At 60.8% G+C, this 18,584-nt stretch overlaps 1 protein-coding gene across 11 annotated transcripts in view; it reads left to right on the forward strand.

Annotated features, from left to right (window-relative positions):
- The first annotated feature begins 632 nt into the window (after positions 1-632).
- The window catches only part of KCNQ2 (potassium voltage-gated channel subfamily Q member 2), a 45,611-nt gene continuing 27,659 nt past the window's right edge, over positions 633-18,584 (forward strand). For all 11 annotated transcript variants that reach the window (XM_081148489.1, XM_081148492.1, XM_081148493.1 and 8 more), the window contains exons 1-7: positions 633-991; positions 14,568-14,658; positions 15,108-15,234; positions 15,523-15,698; positions 16,512-16,637; positions 16,794-16,904; positions 17,678-17,773. In XM_081148489.1, coding sequence (XP_081004615.1) covers positions 696-991; positions 14,568-14,658; positions 15,108-15,234; positions 15,523-15,698; positions 16,512-16,637; positions 16,794-16,904; positions 17,678-17,773 — 1,023 coding nt within the window. In that variant the 5' untranslated portion in view covers positions 633-695. The remainder of the gene's footprint in view (positions 992-14,567; positions 14,659-15,107; positions 15,235-15,522; positions 15,699-16,511; positions 16,638-16,793; positions 16,905-17,677; positions 17,774-18,584) is intronic.

The raw sequence follows: 18,584 nt of genomic DNA on the forward strand, positions 1-18,584 counted from the left end.
AACTGCCCAGGCCACCCTTAGCTCCCTGACTGGGCAAGGCCGCCTCTGCCCGCTTCTCCCAAGGGGACAGCCTGCTGTCTGTGTCCGGAGCCTGCTCTCCTTTGTCCGGGACTGTGACGCCAGCATCCCCACGGGCCTCAGGCCTGTCTCACCCTGGGGTGCACCCTCCAGCCCCTGCCCCAGCAGCAGGCCCTCTCGGAGGTCTGCAGACAAAGCCCAGGCTTCCAGGGCCAGCCTCTCAGGCCCCATCTTTGACCACTGTGCTCACTGCCTGACGTGGGGAGGGGGCTCTCCTGCCTCTGTTTCTAGGACCCCTCCTCCGGGCCCAGCTCAGCCAGCTCTCAGGGGTTCTCCCCAGAGGATCCCTGCACACCAGGGGACAGGGTGGGGTGCGGCTCGGCCGAGAGCTTGAGACCCCAGGGCTGGGGCCAGCGCCGCGCCGCCCCGCGGGGCCCTGGGCCGTGTGCCACGCGCGCCAAGCTCCCGCCCCCGCCGGCGCCGCGGGGGTTAAAGGGGCGGCGCGGCGCGGCGCGGGCGCGCGGGCGGGGCGGGGCGGGGCGGCCGCCGCTTCCCGCTCAGGCCCCGCGGCAGGAGCGTGGAGCCGCCGCTCCGCTCGGCCTGCGGCGCCCGGGCCGGGCCAGGGTGCGGGCCCGCCCGCCCCGCGCGCCCCCGCGCCCCCGCCGGGCGCCGGCACCATGGTGCAGAAGTCGCGCAACGGCGGCGTGTACCCCGGCCCGGGCGCGGAGAAGAAGCTCAAGGTGGGCTTCGTGGGGCTGGACCCCGGCGCGCCCGACTCCACGCGGGACGGCGCGCTGCTCATCGCGGGCGCCGAGGCCTCCAAGCGCGGCAGCATCCTCAGCAAGCCGCGCGCGGGCGGCGCGGGCGCCGGGAAGCCGCCGAAGCGCAACGCCTTCTACCGCAAGCTGCAGAATTTCCTCTACAACGTGCTGGAGCGGCCCCGCGGCTGGGCCTTCGTCTACCACGCCTACGTGTGAGTGTCCGCGTCGCGCGGGGCCGAGGGCGCGGGCTGCGGAGCTCTGTGCGGAGGCCGGCAGGAAGGGTCTGGGCGCGGGGCTCAGGCCGCGCGGGGGCCGCCCCGCCCCTGCGCGCCCGCGCCCGGCCCGCCCCGCAGGACGCCCCCGGCCCCCCCGCGGCGCTGCACCAGACAAAGGCCCGCGGGGGAGGGGCGGCGCTGCCCGCGCTCGGCGCCTGGACCCCGGGCGCGGGCCTCCGTGGGCTGCTCCCAAGGAAGGGGATGGCGAGAAGGGCTGGCCTCCCCTTCCCGGCCCCCCACGCTGCGCGCTCCGCCTGGGGCGCGCTCCTGGGTTGCTGCAATGGGGAGGGGTCCTAACGTTATTCCCCTACCCCAGCCGGACGCTCAGGGCAGTTGACTCCTGCCCCTGGGTGCCCGCCACAGCCCCTGCCTGCCTGCATCCCCGACTCCCCACCCCACCCCTCCAGGTAGCCCTGGCTCCTCTCTGGAGCCGCTAGCTGGAGGAGGGGTGGGAGTCTGACGCCCCCTTCCCATCCCTGGCTCTGACCCTCCTTGGCAGAGAGGACACCCAGGTGGGGTGGACCTGTGCTGCTGCCCTGGGGCCTGCCAGCCCTGGCCCTAGACAGGCTGTTGGTCTCCCCAGGCCTGGTATTCAGGGCACTCCTGGCTCCTAGGGCAAGGCCAGTGGCCCCTGGCTGCTGTTGTGTGCACATGGGTATTTGTGCGGGGTCTGTGTGAGTCTCCAGGGGTGCGCCTGTGTCGTCAGCATGCACTCTCCCATCCCAGCTGGACTGGGCTGGCTCGGCCATTTTGTGTGAGAAGGATTTTGGGATGGGGGTGAGGGGCGGGTTCTGGGAAACTGTCTCCACTCAACCTGGTGCCCACCTGGGATAAGAGGGGGGTGTGCCTGTGAGTGTGACCCATTGAGTGTGCCAGGAATCTGGGCCTGTGTGCTCTGGACAGACCCTCTGTGGGATGCGGGCGGTGACCCTGGGAGGGAAATGCCAGGCTGCTTGTGGGGAGGGTGTGCTGGGGGGATGATACCTTTGGGAGCCACCTTGGGCATTACCCCCAGCCCCCAGCCACCCTGGGAGTCCCAAGAAGCAGGGGCTCCCTTGGCATGGTGATCTGCAGTCCCCAGTGGCCCCCTGCAGTGGCTCAGGCTCTTCCCGGGCAGGCATGCTCAGACATGCTCTTCATCCTGGGAAGAGCCCTGTGTCTCCTCACCCGTGGCCCTCCACTACTGCTGCCCTCCCTACTTGGCTGGAGCCCAGGGGCCTCCTGGTGGGTGAGGCTCTGGTCATCCAGGTCCTGGCCTGAGGTGACCTTCGGTACATAGACAGTCCATCCCCACAGCCCAGTGGCAGGCACAGAGTTTGCTGTGCTTTGGGCATGGATGTCCCTGGCTGGGGAGCCCTTGTGGGTGGCCCTGGCCCTGGCCCTCAGTGGTCTCTCCCTGCTTGGGCCTAAAGTGGACGTTTCTCTGTGCCAACTGCCTTCTAAAAGCTGCTGCGTTCAGAATCAGAAGCAGAAGCAGGATGTGTGGGGACCCTGGGTCAGGCTCTGTTCGCGCGCCTGTAGAGTCTGTGTCGTCTCCCTCCTGGGCAACCCTGAATCATGACAGGTGGGTTGGCAGCGTGGGAGGCTTCAGGGGCATTGGCCCTCCCTATCAAGGCAGCCCTGCCCTGCAGCTTGCTCAGGTCCCTCTTTGGTCCCTTGAGTGAAGGCACAAGCTCCCCTGAGCTCCCCTTTCCCCAACTTAGAGAAAGGCATCCCAGTGACAGGCAATTTCTCCTGGGGAGTGTGATAGGCAGGAGGGGTCTGCAGCTGCTGTTGGGTTAGGCACTTAAGTCTAGTTTCTGCAGGCCTCAGTTTCCCATCAGTAAAGTGGGCACAGCCCGGCCTGGTGGCGATGAACTCGCAGGGCTGGCACAGTGGGCTCTCCCTGTGGGGACACATCCGTTCTGCTGTTGCTGCTCATTGCCCATCGTCATTCTGTCCCTGGGCATGGAATTCTCCACTGTCCCTGGAACCAGTCCATCAGTAGAGCCCAACCCCACCCTGACACAGGAGGCCCTCCGCCCCCCCAGGGTGTCACTGCCCTGGTGCCCTGCTCCCTTGCCCAGCTCGGACTGATGGACTGACTCCTGTTTTGGTTTATGGATTCATTAATTAAGTGAAGTTCAGGCTCCTCCTCCTCACTGGGTCCTGCTTTGGGCCTGGAAGCCAGTGGAGGGTGGGGACAGGCCCAGGGCTGGCAGGCTTGCTGGCGATCAGCCCTGGGGTCTGGGGCAGTGCTGAGTCCTCCTAGGCCATCTTTCTCTTGCTTTTTGTCTCCAAAGCCTGGTTTCTGGAAGATCGGGGTGTCCCAGTGGGTCCAGGGGGCAGCTGCTACCTGGGGTGGGAGAGAGGCGACTGCCCTGTGGCCTCTGGGCTTAGTGGGCCTCAGGCCAGGTCCTCCCAGCCCCTCCCACAGAAGGGGCTTTCTCTGTAGATGTGCTCTGGGTGCAGAACCGTAGCCAGCCCTCCCTTGGCCTGTGCTTCTGAGCTTTGCCAGAAGAACTTCTGGAGACAGGAGCCTTCCCGGACTCAGAGGGGACCAGAGACCCTGAGGTGGGGGCTGACCTCAGCAGAAACATCAGAGACCCACCTCTCCCATCCTCGAAGCCTCTGTAGGGTCCTTCCTGTGCTTGTGCTGGATGGAGAGTGGGCCCCAAGCGGGAACCCCAGGGCACACATGGGTTTAGGATGAAGCCGCCAGATCTTGGCTAGAACTCTGGGAGGGCAGCTTGAGAGTTTCCACAGCTGCCTCAGGTGTCACCTCCTTCAAGTGTTGCCAGCAATGAGAGGGCCCGTGGGTGGGAAGCTGGGCTGTGGGGTGGGAAGGGGTGCGACTGAGCCCCAGGCAGCCCTATAGATGCTCCTCCCCAGGTCTACCCCTCACACCACGGGGCAGGGTCTCAGGTCCCTGAGGGTGTGTGTACCCTGAGAGTGGGGGATTCTCTGTGTACGAGGATTTTCTGGTACAGGGTCTGGAGTTTGCAGGGGGTTCAGAGGATGCATTTGGGAGAGGGCCTGTGAGGGGGGGAACCACGGGCTCTGGGCCAGCCCAGCTTGAACCCTGCCTCCATGGACGCTCCCGGACCTCAAGCCCCAAGTTTCCTTGTCTATGACGTGGCTAACAATTCTGTGATTCACTCAACGCAACACCCGGTGTGTGTGACATTCACGAAGCCTGCAGCTGTTGTCAGTGTTGTTGCCATGACTGTGGCTCAGCAGGATGAAAGGCCTCGTCCTGAAGGGGGCTGGAGGGCCCAGCAGACAGGGGCTGGCCTGTGCTCACAGTGTCCTTGCTGCCTGCCCCTCAGCCCAGCCTTCTCCAGTTCTCAGTACCTTCAGGCAGCACCTGGGCTTGGAAAAAGGCATTACTGCCAAGCAAGGGCCTGGTGCCTGGTGCGCATAGAAGAGAGCACTGTGGCACCGGCTTTTGAAAAAAGAAAAGGCTTTTATTGTAAGGTCAGTAGGCACGGAGACAGGAGGCGGGGCTCCAGCCCCTCTCCCCACCCAGGGTGGGCAGGACTTGAGGGGTTTCAGCACCGGCTCTTCCTGGACAGCGCACCCTGCGCTTCTGAAAGGTTCTGGCTCCAGGTCATGTCTCATCCCGGGGTTCTGTGGGGGAAGCAGCTGAGGGTTCACAGGGTTACTCGTCAGTGGGGTTCACAGGGATGACTCATGAGGTGTTCAAAGGGCGACTTGTGAGGTGTGACTCGTGAGTGGTGTATCCAAGGTTTAAACTTTGGTCCTGGGTCTTGTTAGGAACAGGGACTTGTTAAGACTTGTTTGAACTGGCTCTGCGGTTACCAAGGGGCCTGGGACTGCTACTTAGACTTGAGGCCGCACCTTGGAAATGAGGCCTGGGTCTGGCGCTTGTCCAAGGGACTGGCCGGCCGCTTTCCTAAGGAGACTCGAGCTTTGCCCTGCCCGGGTGTTGGGAGATGCTCTTGTTCTGAGTGACGGGCATTATGGCATCCTGAGCCTCCATGGGTGGAGACTGGCACTGCTTTGGCTTGAAAAACGCCATTGCGGGCAGCTTGTACCAATGACCCCTAGACCATGAAGAAAGGCCGCATGGGCCCCGGGCCCTCCAGTCGCCATGCAGGCTGTCTGATGAGCCCCCACTCTCCTAGTTCACGTGGGCCGGGAGGCCCAGCCCACCTTCGGACGGCACTGTCCCTGGAGCGTGGGAGATGCCTGCCAAGCAGGGCTGGAGCTCAGTTGAGCTTTTTGACACCAATCTGCTGACAGCTCCCTCAGCCTCTTAAATCGGTGCCTCCTTTATGGTGAGGCGCTGGCGATGCTGGCACTGGGAGGAGGCATGCCTTCCTGTTATGGCTGCATGGCACTTGCAGGCCTCCCCACAGAGCCTGAGCAGCCTCTTTGGATCCGAGGCAGAAAGAAGAGAAGCAGACCCAAGAGTCTCCCCAAAGAACGTCTTCCACATTGGGGGAGGTTTCTGAGAAAACAGCGAGGTTCTGGGCCTGTTCGGGTTTGCCTGTTCGGGACACATGAGCTCCCTCATGTGTCCCCACTGGGCAGGTCTCTGCAGTTCCTGTGTCCTCTCACCTGCTCTCCACTCGCTTCCTCAGCTGCTGGTGCTACAGCAGTGAGCCAACAAAATGTGTTTGTTGTCCTTTCCTTGTTCTTGGTGAGGGAGCTGATGCAGGAGAGGGTCAGTGCCAGAGAGATGACTGATTCTGAAGCCTGTCTGTTCCTCATGTGAACTAAGAGAGCCACGCCACAGTCAGGGGGCCCAGGGGCCGCTTAGCACATGTGCTGATCTGGTGTTTGGGGGCAGTGCTGGGGTTTTTGTTGTTTGAGGCTGGGATGGGCCATGCTTTTAATTCATCAGGAAGGAAACAGGACTGAAGATTCCGAGGGTCTCGGTGCCCCCTGGATGGGAATACTCTGGCCGTGTTGGGACCTGCATTCTGGAGGCTCTTCTGGACCCAAGTGGGAGCTGTGGGGACAACACTCCAGAAGGATAGGGTGCTTCTAAAACGCTCTGCCTCAGTAAATGTGTGTGGCTGTCTCTGCAGCCCACTCAGAGCTGACTCACAGGAGTGCCAGCGTTGGTCCGCACCAGGAGCCTGCTGTGCAGAGTGCAGGGTGGGGACGCTCAGGGCAGGGACACAGGTCCCAGTGTCAGGATTTCCTCCTGTGAAAGCAGGCCTGCGCTCTGGTTAGGTGTGGGGGTCGGTCACAGGGGATCTTGAAAAGGAGTCTCCTTGCCCTGCGATGCCTGGTTTGCAGGAACCGGTGAGAATGGCGCATCTCTGGGACAACGGGTGTTGGGCTTCGATGGGGTTCCTCTCAGGTGCTTCACACACCTGCTGTCTAGCCCCAGGTGCTGAGGTGCGGGGCCCCAGGTGAGGTGAGTGGGGCAGCAAGGGTGTATCCCGGCAGGCGCTGGGCTTCAGGGGCCCCAACCTTCCCCTGAAGCCCCTGGTATACAGTGAGGAGATGCATGCTTGGAGTGGTGACCTGCCTGCCTCAAGGAGGCTGTGGCATCTCCCCAGCCACTGGCTGCCTGGAGTCTCCTTCCCACTGCCCAGCAGCAGGCGTTGGCCAAAGGGAGGGGACGCTGGGGCAGACAGGGCCATGCCTATTCTGGCAGCTCCTTGTGGATGCTCTGATGGTTGGGCTGTGGCAGCTCCACTGTGGGGAAATGGGAGGGTGGGTGTATCCCAGGCTGCCAGCCCGAGCCTGACTTTTGTCTCCAGGAGTGTGGATGGTGTTCCCTCTAGATTGTCCGGCTGTCTGCAGAGTGCGGGCCTCTCCCTCCCCCAGGTCTTGCCCAGTCTGCTCCATCCCTACATGGAGCTTCAGTCTTCACCTAACTAGAGAACTTAGAACGTTTGAGTTTGCTTTTCTATTTAGGTTTGGAAAGAATATTTGATGCTTTGTAGGAGGTAAGGTCAGTTTTTCCTGGGACCCCAGGTTTTAGGGGGAGGTGACGAAGTGCTTCCAGAAGCTGGTCCATCAGAAGGGGGTATGGTGGTGGGAGGAGCCTTGGCCAGCACTTTGCTGGCTGGTATCTGCTTCCTGCATGCAGGGCGCTAAGCTGGGACACTCTGTGGACAGGTCACCACAGGAGCCTGGCTGGGTCCACAGGACTTGAGAAGTTTGTTATCCCAGAGACCCAGCCTTCCTGAAGGACACAGTGGCTTCCTGGGACAGGCCCTGCCAGCCTGGAGGAGAGGGTCGAGCAGATGCTGGCCATGGTCCTGAACCATGTCTCCTTGTGAGAACCAGCCCAGCCCTCAGAGTGGGGGCTTGACCCCAATGGTGCTGGGGAAGGAGCTGCTCATCTGGACAACTTGCTTCCATTTTCATATTCAGCCCTTTGTGCCCACAGGGCTCTCTGCTCCCCAGCTAGCATCCTCTCTGACATGTGCGGTTAATGGGCTGAGATGAATTAACATCGTGGGGAAGGAAATCGGTGTTTGGCCCAGACAGTGGGCAGACAGCGCCACACGTCTCAGCAAGGGGACGCCATTATGATTTATTACCTTTTCTGATCACAAAAATGACAACAACCACTGTGGGAAATTGGGAAGATGCTGAAAAACGTAGGAAGATTATTGGTCTCTTCTGAATTATTTTCAAGCATCTGGGCTTATTTGTGCATTTCTTAAACAAGCTAAGACTTCAACTGTGACCCTTTTCTGTGCTAACGACATATGGCCATGGTTTCCTCATGGAATTCCAAATAGCACATCCTCGTGCCTCCAAATGGAGGCCCTGTCCCCAACTCCCCTTCACTCTGGGCCCTTGGTGGCTCAGGGGAGGAGACATGGATCCTGAGTGGTGACTCGTCTGGTGGCCAACCTGGAAGTCAGGACCAAGGCTGGCCTGGGAGGGGGCATGTTAAAATGAGGTCCTGCCTGTGGGTGAGCCCTCTGTTGCTGGAGGTGTACAAGTGGAGACTGAGATGACAGTCACTAGGGACGTTTTCAGGGGACCAGTGTGCCCAAACTCTGAGTTGTGGGAGCATAGGGATGGGGCCATCCTGAGAGCCGGTTGGAGGGTCTTTAGGACAAGTTAGGGGGAGACTGATATGGGAGGAGACAGGCCTAGCTGTTGTCAACCTGGGGGAGCAGAGGGCAGTGCTGCCCTCTCCCCACCGTCTCCCCACACCCGGCCCTGCATGGTGGACCTAGCAGGGTGGGGGATATGGGGCCCACAGGGGTGGAGTCAGCCATGGTGGCCCTCTGCTCAGGCCAGCTCTGCGGACAAAGCAGGGCACTTACAGGAGCCCAAGATGAGGCATGGGGGGCCTGTGTGGCAGGCAGGGGAGCTCAGGACAGGCAGGCCCGGGGGATGCAGCCTTGGACTGAGCCCCATAGAGTGAGCTGGAGCAAGGCGGGGGTGGGGGGGACTGAGGCGGACAAAGACAGAGCTCAGTGTAAGCCATGGAAAGAGACACCTTCTGTGAGGGGAGTCCCCAAGTCAGGAAGCCACCTCAGTGTGACACACAGTGTCCCTACTCAGGTTTCACAAGCGGGTGTCTGGTGTGGTGATGGAGATGGGGTCCTTGCCAGTAGGTGGGTGCCCATGGCTCTCCCCATCCCAGTCTGTCCTGTCAGAGGGAAACTGAGGCACAGGTGGGGAGGGCATTGCCTGGGCAGCCAGGGGCTTGCCCACCGTCTCAGACCTGACAGCACGGCCCTGTCTTATTCCTCTTCCTTCCTTTTCTTTAACTTCAGTGAAATCCACAGAACATATGATTAATCAGTTTTAAGTAAACAGTTCAGTGATGCTGAGTGTGGGTTCTGCTGTGCACTTGGGGGCTGGGTGAGCAGAGCAGATGAGGAGAGTGGTGGACCCCCACTTGGAGGGGTCAAGGAGGAGTGGCTGTGTGATGGGTGTGGGGCGGAAGAGAATTCTAGGTAGCAGGAGGAGCATGTGCAAGGGCCCTGGTGCAGGGAAGTTGGCCTGTGAGGCTGAGAAACAGGCGGGAGGGGAGTGGGGTGCTCTTCCTCTGGTCTCAGTGGGGGAGTCACAGTGGCTGCAACGGAGACATGGAGAGATGCGACAGTCAGGGCATCCTGGCTGGTGTTGCTCAGTGGTTAGAGCATAGGACCTTGCACTGAGGGGTAACGTGTTCGATTCCTGGTCAAGGGCACGTACCTGGATTACAGGTTCAATCTCCAGCCCTGGCTGGGGAATGTGCAGCGGCAACCAATTGATGTGTCTCTCTCACATTGATGTTTCTCTCTTTTTCTCCCCCACTCTCTCTCTCTCTCCATCCCTCCCTCCCTCCTGCTCTCTCTAAAAAAAATAAAAAGTCAATGGAAAGAATATCCTTGTGTGAGGATTAACAATAAAAAAGAGCTGAGATGCTTGAGTTGAGGTCTTGGGAGGGAGATGGACGTGCAGAAGGACACCTGATTGGGGGCCGTTGTCTGTGAGAAGCAGGGGGTGAGAAGGTGAGGGACCCGCGGTGGAGACAGGGTCGCTGCTGACCAGATGTGTGTGGGCAGGTGGTGGTGGGCTCTGCTGTGGGATGGGGGCAGGCGCTCTGGTAAGCCTTTGTCCAGCCTTTGTTCTGTGTGCGCATAGGTGATTAATAGGGAGCTAATCACCCCATGTGCAGCCACTGTCCCTGGGGATCGACTGGGAGGCACCTGGGGAAGCCGCCTTAGCTGGGTGGGTGTTGAGACCGGGTTTCCTGCCAGGCCTGGCTGAGGGGGACAGCCCTCCAGCACCTAGGACTTCCCTGGGATGCCCGCTCTCTCTGGGGGAGGGTAAGACCCGACCTTCACAACCTCCTGTCGTGGAAAGAGTCCATGGCTGAAGCTTGGGGAGGGACGCTGCCCATCCGGGGGCCATGGCCAGTGGAGGGCAATGAGGTGTCCCCTGAGGTCACCTTCCTGCCTTGGTTTTGGGAGAGGAGGGCTGGATGAGGGGTTGGTGTGAAAAGGCTTGGTGGAGTGGCTGTCCAGCCAGCTGGGAGAGGGGCCAGCGGGTGGGGTTGGGGCACAGGCCGTCCAAGGCCTAGAATGCTAAGCCAGGAGCTGGACCCTCCGAAGGTCTGGGACCTCCTGAGCCGTGGCCTCTCGAGTCAGTTTATTGAGCGCTCACTTTGTACGAGGCAGGGTCCTGAGGGCTTGCCTGAATCCCCTCCCCGTGCCTTTAGGCTCAGGTGTAGCTGCCAGAACCTTCCATCTTCAGATTAGTAGGCTCAGTCCGGTGCCCAGTTGGACAAAGGTGGGCTGGGAGGCTGCACCTTGGTGAGCCTTGTCTGCGTGCAGGACAATCTCCCGAATGCGGCCTCCTGCTCTCCAGCCCTGGCAGGATCGCGAAGTGGCTTTTCACGTCTGATTTGTGCCTGGAGCAGCCTTCAGCAGTTGGGCTTCCCATCACTCCACAGATTGGAAGTGGCAGTGGGTCCTCGAGGCAAAGCAGTTTATTAGGGGGCAAAATTAGATTCCAGGCTGCAGTGCTAGCTGCAGTCCTTGCCAATGAGGCAGGAGGGGTTTCCCCGGAAAGCCCGGCCACTAGGCTGCAGGGGGACCTGCCTGGGCCTCACACTGGCTGCCCCTCACCTGGCCCCCAGTCCCCGGGCACTGGTAGGAATGGACATCATTCTGGGGAGTTTCTGCAGAACCCCCTCCTGGAGGAGGGGGCTGGGCCCATCCTGCAGGATCCCGGAGCTGCTTCAGCGTGTCCGTTTTCTCATCTGTGAAATGACAAGAGGGCCTTCCAGCTTTCAGGGCTGTCCTGTGACTGGTGTTGCTACCAATTCTAGTCTATGGGGACTCGATGTGGGGACCCCTCCCTACTCACCTCTCCAGCTCTGCCTGAGAGCAGCCTGCAGGGGCAGGGGAAGGGGAAGGGGAGGCTATGACTTGCCTTGCCTTTCTGCCCCCCCTGCCACCTCTGCCATTCACTTGTTAAATGTTTGTTTCATTAAATATGTAAAATGAGATTAATAACCCCAGCCATCTCCTGAGTGGGGGCTCCCAGAAGCCCCTCAGGATTCTGCCCTGCATCCTCCTGTTTCAAATGAGGGGTCGTGCCTCTGCTTGGAGCCCAGGCTGTTCCTGGAAGACCCCTGACATCTGGCTGAGGTGTCTCCTGCTGCTGTGGGTCCTGGAGTGCTGGGGCCGACCTCCCTTGTGGCCTCTAGTGACTGGGCGCTCTGGCCAGCACAGTGCCTGCGTCAGCTGCTCGCAGTCGGGGAGGCCATTCTCCCACCGCTCAGGTGAGCACTGTCTGAGGTCGCTTCCCACACTGGCTGCCCTGCCTGCCCCACATTTTGGCCCCTGGAATCCGGACCAGCTGCTTGAGATGCTTGTTTCCTTGGCAACTGCTGCCAGGATAGTCTCCACTTTGAATTCATTATCATAATTAGCCTCCCATCTTCCATCTTTTCTTTCCCTGCAGCCTGGATAGTTACCTGGCTGGAAGGCTGGTACACTACCCCCGGGGGTCCCAGGGCCTTGATCCAGATATTGGAGAGGCAGGGCGGTGCTGGCGTTTAGTTGCGGGCAGACAAGGCTGCTCACCTGTCCTGTCTGTCTCTCGGGAGGGAGCGGACCTAGATCCTCATGGGCTGCACTTGTCCTCTGGGACTTGAGGGGGTCAGTGCTCTGGGCACACAGGGCCGCCCCAGCAGGGCCACAGCATGCCAGCGCTGCCCCCTCACCTCTCCCGAGGGGCAGGAACTGCAGGAACAGGCAGAGGAGCTCCTGGCCAGCAGCTGCCTGCTCCCAGAGACCAGGATGCTCGGGCGCAGGAGATGGGAAAGGTCTGTGGGAGAACAGGCAGGAGCACTGCTATGTTCACATCCCTGAGCGTCTCAGGGAAACTCGGGCTCTGCCCAGGGTGACCCCTGGATGGACTGCGGGGCTAAGCGTGGTTACACCCCACCCCTTGCAGGAGAGTGGAGCCTCGTGTCTGAGATCGGTCTCCCCAGGGCTGGACTTTCATGAAGTGTCTCTGGGCACTGAGGGCATTGTGCTCAGAGACCATGAGGCCAGAGGCAAAGCCCCCATCACCCTCTCAAAGCCTCAGTTTCCCCATCTCTAAGGTCCCCACTAGGGGGCCTGGGATGCCACTGTGTGCTGGGGGCGGCAGTAGCTGGACACCAAGGTGCTTACGGACAGAAAGAGGCTTGGAAATAAAAGTCTTTTGTCCGATGTTCAGCTGCTTGGAGGAGCAGAGAGGGGAGGCCTTGCAGTCTGGAGGGGTGCCTCTCCCGAGTCGGGCCCCCCAGTCCTGGGCATGCAGGCATGGCGAGTGGAATCTGTCTTTGCTCTGGGGATGTGACAGGAGACGCATGTGGCCTCCCTGTCTGACCCTCCTCCTCGGGTGTGGGCATTGGGAGCCTCCTTCCTGAGTCTGTGATGCCTCCCCAACTGGGTACCGTCTGTGACTGTCTGTTCTGAAACTTCAAAAACAAGCCTGGAGCTGTTGCTGGCACCTTCTGGGGTAGGGTCACTGGGGAGGGGAGGGCTTGTCTTCTCCCTACTTCCCGGGTACTGCCTGCTGGGACAGGCTGTACAGCATGGCTAGGCCATCCCAGAATGTTCTGGAATGCCCGTCAGAGCTGCCCTCAGGAAGCAGGGCTGAGAGGGCCTGGTCACCTCGGGACTTCTGAGGAATGTTTCTGTGCGGCATGAGGAGTGGTCAGTGAGGGCCCAGCCCTGTACTCGGCTGTTTGAATCCCCGCATGGGGATGGCAGTGCCAGGCATCTCCCTGCCCGTTCTGCAGCCTGCAGGCCCGCCCTCTGCTTGGTCCTGGATGTGCCACTCTCCCCATTGTGGCCTTCCGTCTTGTTCTTCCCTCTGCCAGGAGCTCCTTCCCTTCTGCACTCTTGGCCCCGCCAACTCCAGATCATCCTCATGGATACCTCCCCAGGGAAGCCCACTGGGTTACATGACTCCCTGGCTCCCTGCTTCACAAGAGGTGCCCCTTCTGTGGTGGGCAGTGCCTTCCATGTCTCCCATGCCCAACCTCCAGGTCCCAACCTGGAGTCTGCCATCCTCTGCCCCTGGCGGATCCACTCTGGGCATGGGCACTCCTTCCCCACAGCTGGATCGGGAGAAAACACCACCAGGCAGATAGACAATTACAAATGTAAGGCCCACGAGATATCTGGCCTTTCTTCCAGGGCTCAGTTAATTGAATGAATTGGCTAATGAGCAAAGGAAATTAATTGTGGTTTTGAAATGTGACTGTTTTTCTGTGGGCACCGTGTCAGCAGGCACTGTCTGTGCCCATTACCCTCTGTTGGCGCCTCTGCCATGCCCATACTCCTCCTGGGAGGGGCCCTTAGCCCCGTAGGGGGGTCTGTGTCCCTGGCGTAGTCGCCAGGTGGTGGGGCTCACGGGGCAGGGCCACCAGAGGCTCCCTGGTACTGAGCACACTCAGCGCAGCCCGGGCTGGGTGCAGGCGGGATGTCCAGCAACAGGACAGGGTGGGGCTGGGCCAGAGCACGTGTCACTGGGTCCAGGCTCAGGTTGGACAATGGAGCACTGGCCCCAAAGGATCTCAGCCCCCTCTCCCCTGGCCACCAGGAGGCTGATGTTCTCCGCTCCTGGGGCCTATGGAGCTGGGGCTGGGGTGGTGGGGTGTCCGGGTGGTGAGGACACACGGGAGGGTCATGGTGTGGGGCTCCCATCCAGCTTCCCCAAGCTATGGGCTTTGTGCCCCTCAGGAGCCCTGGACTAGGTCCTCAACATCAGGGGCTCTGCTCCCTGAGACCCCACCCCTACCCACCCTATCTGTTCTGGCTGGCGCTTTGGACAGAGCCTCGGTGTCCACACTGCCTGCACAGTGGTTCCCAGTGCCTGTTAGTCAGGAACCTATAGGGTGGCCAGTAGACACAGGTCCATGGATGGGATCTTCCCACGGACACCAGTTCACACAGGAGGGGACCCTCCCCTTGGGCACTGGGTCACATAGGAGGGGACCCCCACGGACACCAGTTCACACAGGAGGGGACCCTCCCCTTAGGCACTGGGTCACATAGGAGGGGACCCCCACGGACACCAGTTCACACAGGAGGGGACCCTCCCCTTAGGCACTGGGTCACATAGGAGGGGACCCCCACGGACACCAGGTCACACAGGAGGGGACCCTCCCCTTGGGCACTGGGTCACATATAAGGGGAACCCCATGGACGCCAGGTCACACAAGAGGGGACCCCCATATGGACACCTGGTCATGCATGATGGGACCTCCCACACTGACATAGCCAACGGCCCTGGGGTGGCCTTTTGTGAAGGTCAGTGTTAACAGGAAGACAGGAAGTTTCTGTCACAGAGCCTGGGGAGGGCACGTGGGTAAGGAGGGGAATGCCGCCTACGCCGTGGGGCAGGTGGGGGTCTTGCCGGGCCTGCTCCCTTTTACTCTGAGTTTTGGGGACTTCCCCCAAGCAGGAGGTGTCAGGGCTGACCAGATGGGTGAGGGGAATGGGGGCTTCTTCAGCAGTCACCTCTGCTCTGCGTCCGGCCCTGGCCCCCTGGCCTCTGCCGCTGCCTGACGGTGCCTCCCTGGTCCTAGGTTCCTGCTGGTCTTCTCCTGCCTTGTGCTGTCCGTGTTCTCCACCATCAAGGAGTACGAGAAAAGCTCGGAGGGTGCCCTCTACATCCTGGTGAGGCCCCCGAGGTGGAGGGGAGCTGGCCTCTGGCAAGGGGTCCCACCTGCCCCTCCTCCTATACCCGGCTATACCCCAGCCTGACCCAGCCTGGTCAGCCCCATCCCCACCTTCCGTTCTCACTGACCTGAGGACCCGTGTCCCCCCAACCATGGAGACACGGTGTGTGCCCTGGCAGGCATGGGTGCAGGTGGGGCAAGAGTGGTGACACTACAATCCCATGAGGGGCAGGGGTGGGCGCCATGGCAACCACTGTACTTCCTATGTTGCTGTTGGTGACAGGGGGGCCTCCCCTGTCTAGAATGCACCTCTGGGGAGCCCTCCCTCCCTGGTCTCTCCGGGGGCTGCCCTAGGCTTTGGGGAGGACCCTAATGGCTCTAGCTTGCCCGTGCCACCCAGCTGCCGCCCTAGTCCCTGAGGTGGCTCAGCTGCAGCTTCCCCGGCAGGAAATCGTGACCATCGTGGTGTTTGGTGTGGAATACTTTGTGCGGATCTGGGCCGCGGGCTGCTGCTGCCGGTACCGTGGCTGGAGGGGGCGGCTCAAGTTTGCCCGGAAGCCCTTCTGTGTGATCGGTGAGGCCCAGTGAGGGTGCAGGATGGACACGGGCCCTGGAAGGAGCGGGAAAGCCAAGCAAGATTGCAGGATGCTCCACCCTCTTGGCATCAGGGCTCATGGTTAATGTGGCCTGAAAGGCGGGAGTGCAGGGCAGGGGTGCCCAGGGCAGGGCTGGGCAGACAGTAGTCACGGTCCCCCCACCGCACGCTCTGCACATGCCTCCGCCCATCTGTCCATCCTCCTGGAACCCAGGTGGGAGGCACTGTCCCCCACGCACAACTGCCTTGAGCTCCCCGTCTCTGCAGACATCATGGTGCTCATCGCCTCCATCGCAGTGCTGGCCGCCGGCTCCCAAGGCAACGTCTTCGCCACTTCTGCGCTCCGGAGCCTGCGCTTCCTGCAGATCCTCAGGATGATCCGCATGGACCGGCGTGGCGGCACCTGGAAGCTCCTGGGTTCTGTGGTTTATGCCCACAGCAAGGTGAGCCAGCCATAGGTGAAGGGTGCAAGGGCTAGCTGGATGGAGCCCAGAAGGTCTGGCCAGCTTTCTTGAGCAGCCCCCAGTCCATTTGGCCCTGCCCACAGCCACTGGCTCCAAGGTTGGGTAGGTGTGCTGGGATCAATACCCCAGTCACTACCCATTTAGGCTGCAGCTGGTGGTGGTCGCTGGCAGTGGGACCCAGGAGGTGGCTGTAGTCGCGTCCCAGCCTGAGCACTTCCCCACACTCTAGGGAGCTCCCAGGAGGCCCAGACCCTGCCCTACCTGGCTGTGCCACCCTGGTGGTGGGTGGGCTCACTGGCCCCCATCCCCCGCTAACCACTCTCCCTCCTGTCTGAGCCCTGAGGTGGGGACTTGCTCAGCAGGACCAAGTGTCTTGGTCCCCCAAGGTGCTGTGGTGCTGGATCCCCCAAGGATTGCAGGTAATCAGGGTGTCTCCCCCAGGCTCAGGGAAGTTGAGCTAGGGTATCAGGTTCCAACGTTCTGTGGCCTGATGGCCTGTTGGGTGCTTGGGGACACTCCCAAACTTGGACGGACATGCATATTGGGCTTCCTTAGCCAGCATCCTCCCGGGTGTGAAGTGCTCAGGTGTGGGGACACCCAGGAAAACAAGCCACCTCTATTGCCTGCCCCAAGCTTGGGACCATGTGGCTGGGCAGCTGTTGCCTGGGCTGCTGGGGACTGTCTGCTCCTAAAGCCCTGCAGACACAGCTTCCGGGCAGCCGGCCCCAGTGCTCTTGAGGGCGGGCTGGGCTGGACACTGGCCAGGTGTTCTGACACGGCCATTTCTTTCAGGAGCTGGTTACTGCCTGGTACATCGGCTTCCTCTGCCTCATCCTGGCCTCGTTTCTGGTGTACTTGGCAGAGAAGGGGGAGAATGATCACTTCGACACCTACGCAGATGCGCTCTGGTGGGGCCTGGTGAGTCCCAGCTGCTGGGCTTGTTGCCCTTTACTGAGGACATGCTTGCCAGGCATGCCTTCCTTGGGGACCCTCATCCACACCTCCCCTGTGCCCCCTGACCCCCTACGTGGCCACTGCTAGGTCTGGCATGTGACCTTACTCGCTGTCCTGCAGATCACCCTGACAACCATTGGCTACGGGGACAAGTACCCCCAGACCTGGAACGGGAGGCTCCTGGCAGCAACATTCACCCTCATTGGTGTCTCCTTCTTTGCTCTTCCTGCTGTGAGTCCTGCTCCCCTTCCTGCCTTTGATGAAGGTGGGGTCTCAGGGCTCCCCAGGTGACCACTGGCTGCCCTGGGCACCCATCCCCTAAGGGAATGTGGGATAGGAGCGGGGCTCCCAGTACGGTCCACAGCCCTCAGGGTGCTGGAGATGGCAGCTCAGGTGCAAGGAGGCACCCTTCCTGGGAACCTGAGTGGGGCTCCCCTGGCCTGAAGCTGGTAGCTTTCTTAACACAGCATCAGAGTGCTCCGAGCATCCCCAGGCTGTGGCTTCTGACCCCACATCTTCTGACCCCACAGCTCCTCCCAGTCTGGTGAGACTGGCCAGTAGGCTAGGATCAATGCTGCACATTGACACAGCTCCCTTGTCAGGTCTCCAGGGGACCAAAGACCCCAACTTCTGCAGAAGGGGTGAGGGCTCTGTCAACTGTCCACCCACCGCTGGGCTGGGCAGAGGACCAGCTGGCAAGTGGCAGTCTTGGAGAGGCTGCTATCCTAGGTGGCCCCTTCACTGAGATCCTGGCTTGCACTTGCTACAATGTGAACAGACCAGGGAAGGACGATTAACCTTTGGGCCCAGATGTGTTCAGTGTGGGCACTGCCACGCTTCTACAAACTGATGTGTCCTTTACCCCAAATCCAAGTGTTTCCCCCAACCTGGTGTCCAGGTGATTAGGGACTAAGGAGGTAGGAGGTGGAGCCCAAGAGGTAAGTGAGGGGTGAGGGTGGGGCGCTATGGTCCCAGGGGCACCATCTGACCCCGATGACTTGCAGGGCATTTTGGGGTCTGGCTTTGCCCTGAAAGTTCAGGAGCAGCATCGGCAGAAACACTTTGAGAAGAGGCGGAACCCTGCTGCAGGCCTTATCCAGGTGAGTCCAGGTGGTCCCCACTCAGGACCAGTGGAACCCCCTGACCTGACTCCAGCATGTCCAGGAGCAAAGCCCTGCTCAGTGTTGTCCCTTTGCAGGAACGTGCTGGGCGTGGGAAGTCAAGTTCATGTGCTGAGAATCAGTTTAGAGGCCCCAGGCCTTATAGCAGCAAGCACAGCACAAGGTGATGATGCTGGTGCTGGCTGTTGCCCAGTGTGGGCCCCGGGCCCTGGCCAGACTGTCACAGGTGCCACCAAGTTGCTCTTCACAGTGCCCTGGTAGACAGGGACACTATCTCACCTGTCCTGCATATGTGGGGTTGGGGCTCAAAGACCCCCCCCCTCAGGTAGCCAGTAGGTGCTTGAGCTACATCTGTGCTGCCCTAAGTCACCCAGCCAGCCCCACCGTGAGAAATGCAGCAGCCACTCCATGTCCAACAGTGCTTTCTGAGTTACCTCGAGAGTTTGCCTTTGTTTTACTCACTTGGAAACTTACAGGGCTGGAGCAGCCTTCTAGGTGGTGTCTGTTGAATGCGAAGGTGGTTGTGCTAGTTGCAGCCACTAGGGCCAGGGACAGCAGATGGGACCAGCAATGGACAAACTGAAAAACTTGGGATGAACAGGTTTGGGAATGAGACACATGGAAAAATTAGGACTCTGGGAAGACCCCCATGTACTGGGGAACTAGAAGGCCACACACATGTCCAGGGCTGGATACAGGATCAGAGGTGACTGGAGAAGACCCTAGGCCTTCCCCTCAGGTGGAACTTTGGGCTTTGTGCAAGCAGGAAGTGTAGGCAGAGTTGTAAGTA

Source organism: Miniopterus schreibersii (assembly GCF_964146895.1).
Source record: "Miniopterus schreibersii genome assembly, chromosome: 10".
In the NCBI taxonomy this organism is placed as follows: domain Eukaryota; kingdom Metazoa; phylum Chordata; class Mammalia; order Chiroptera; family Miniopteridae; genus Miniopterus; species Miniopterus schreibersii.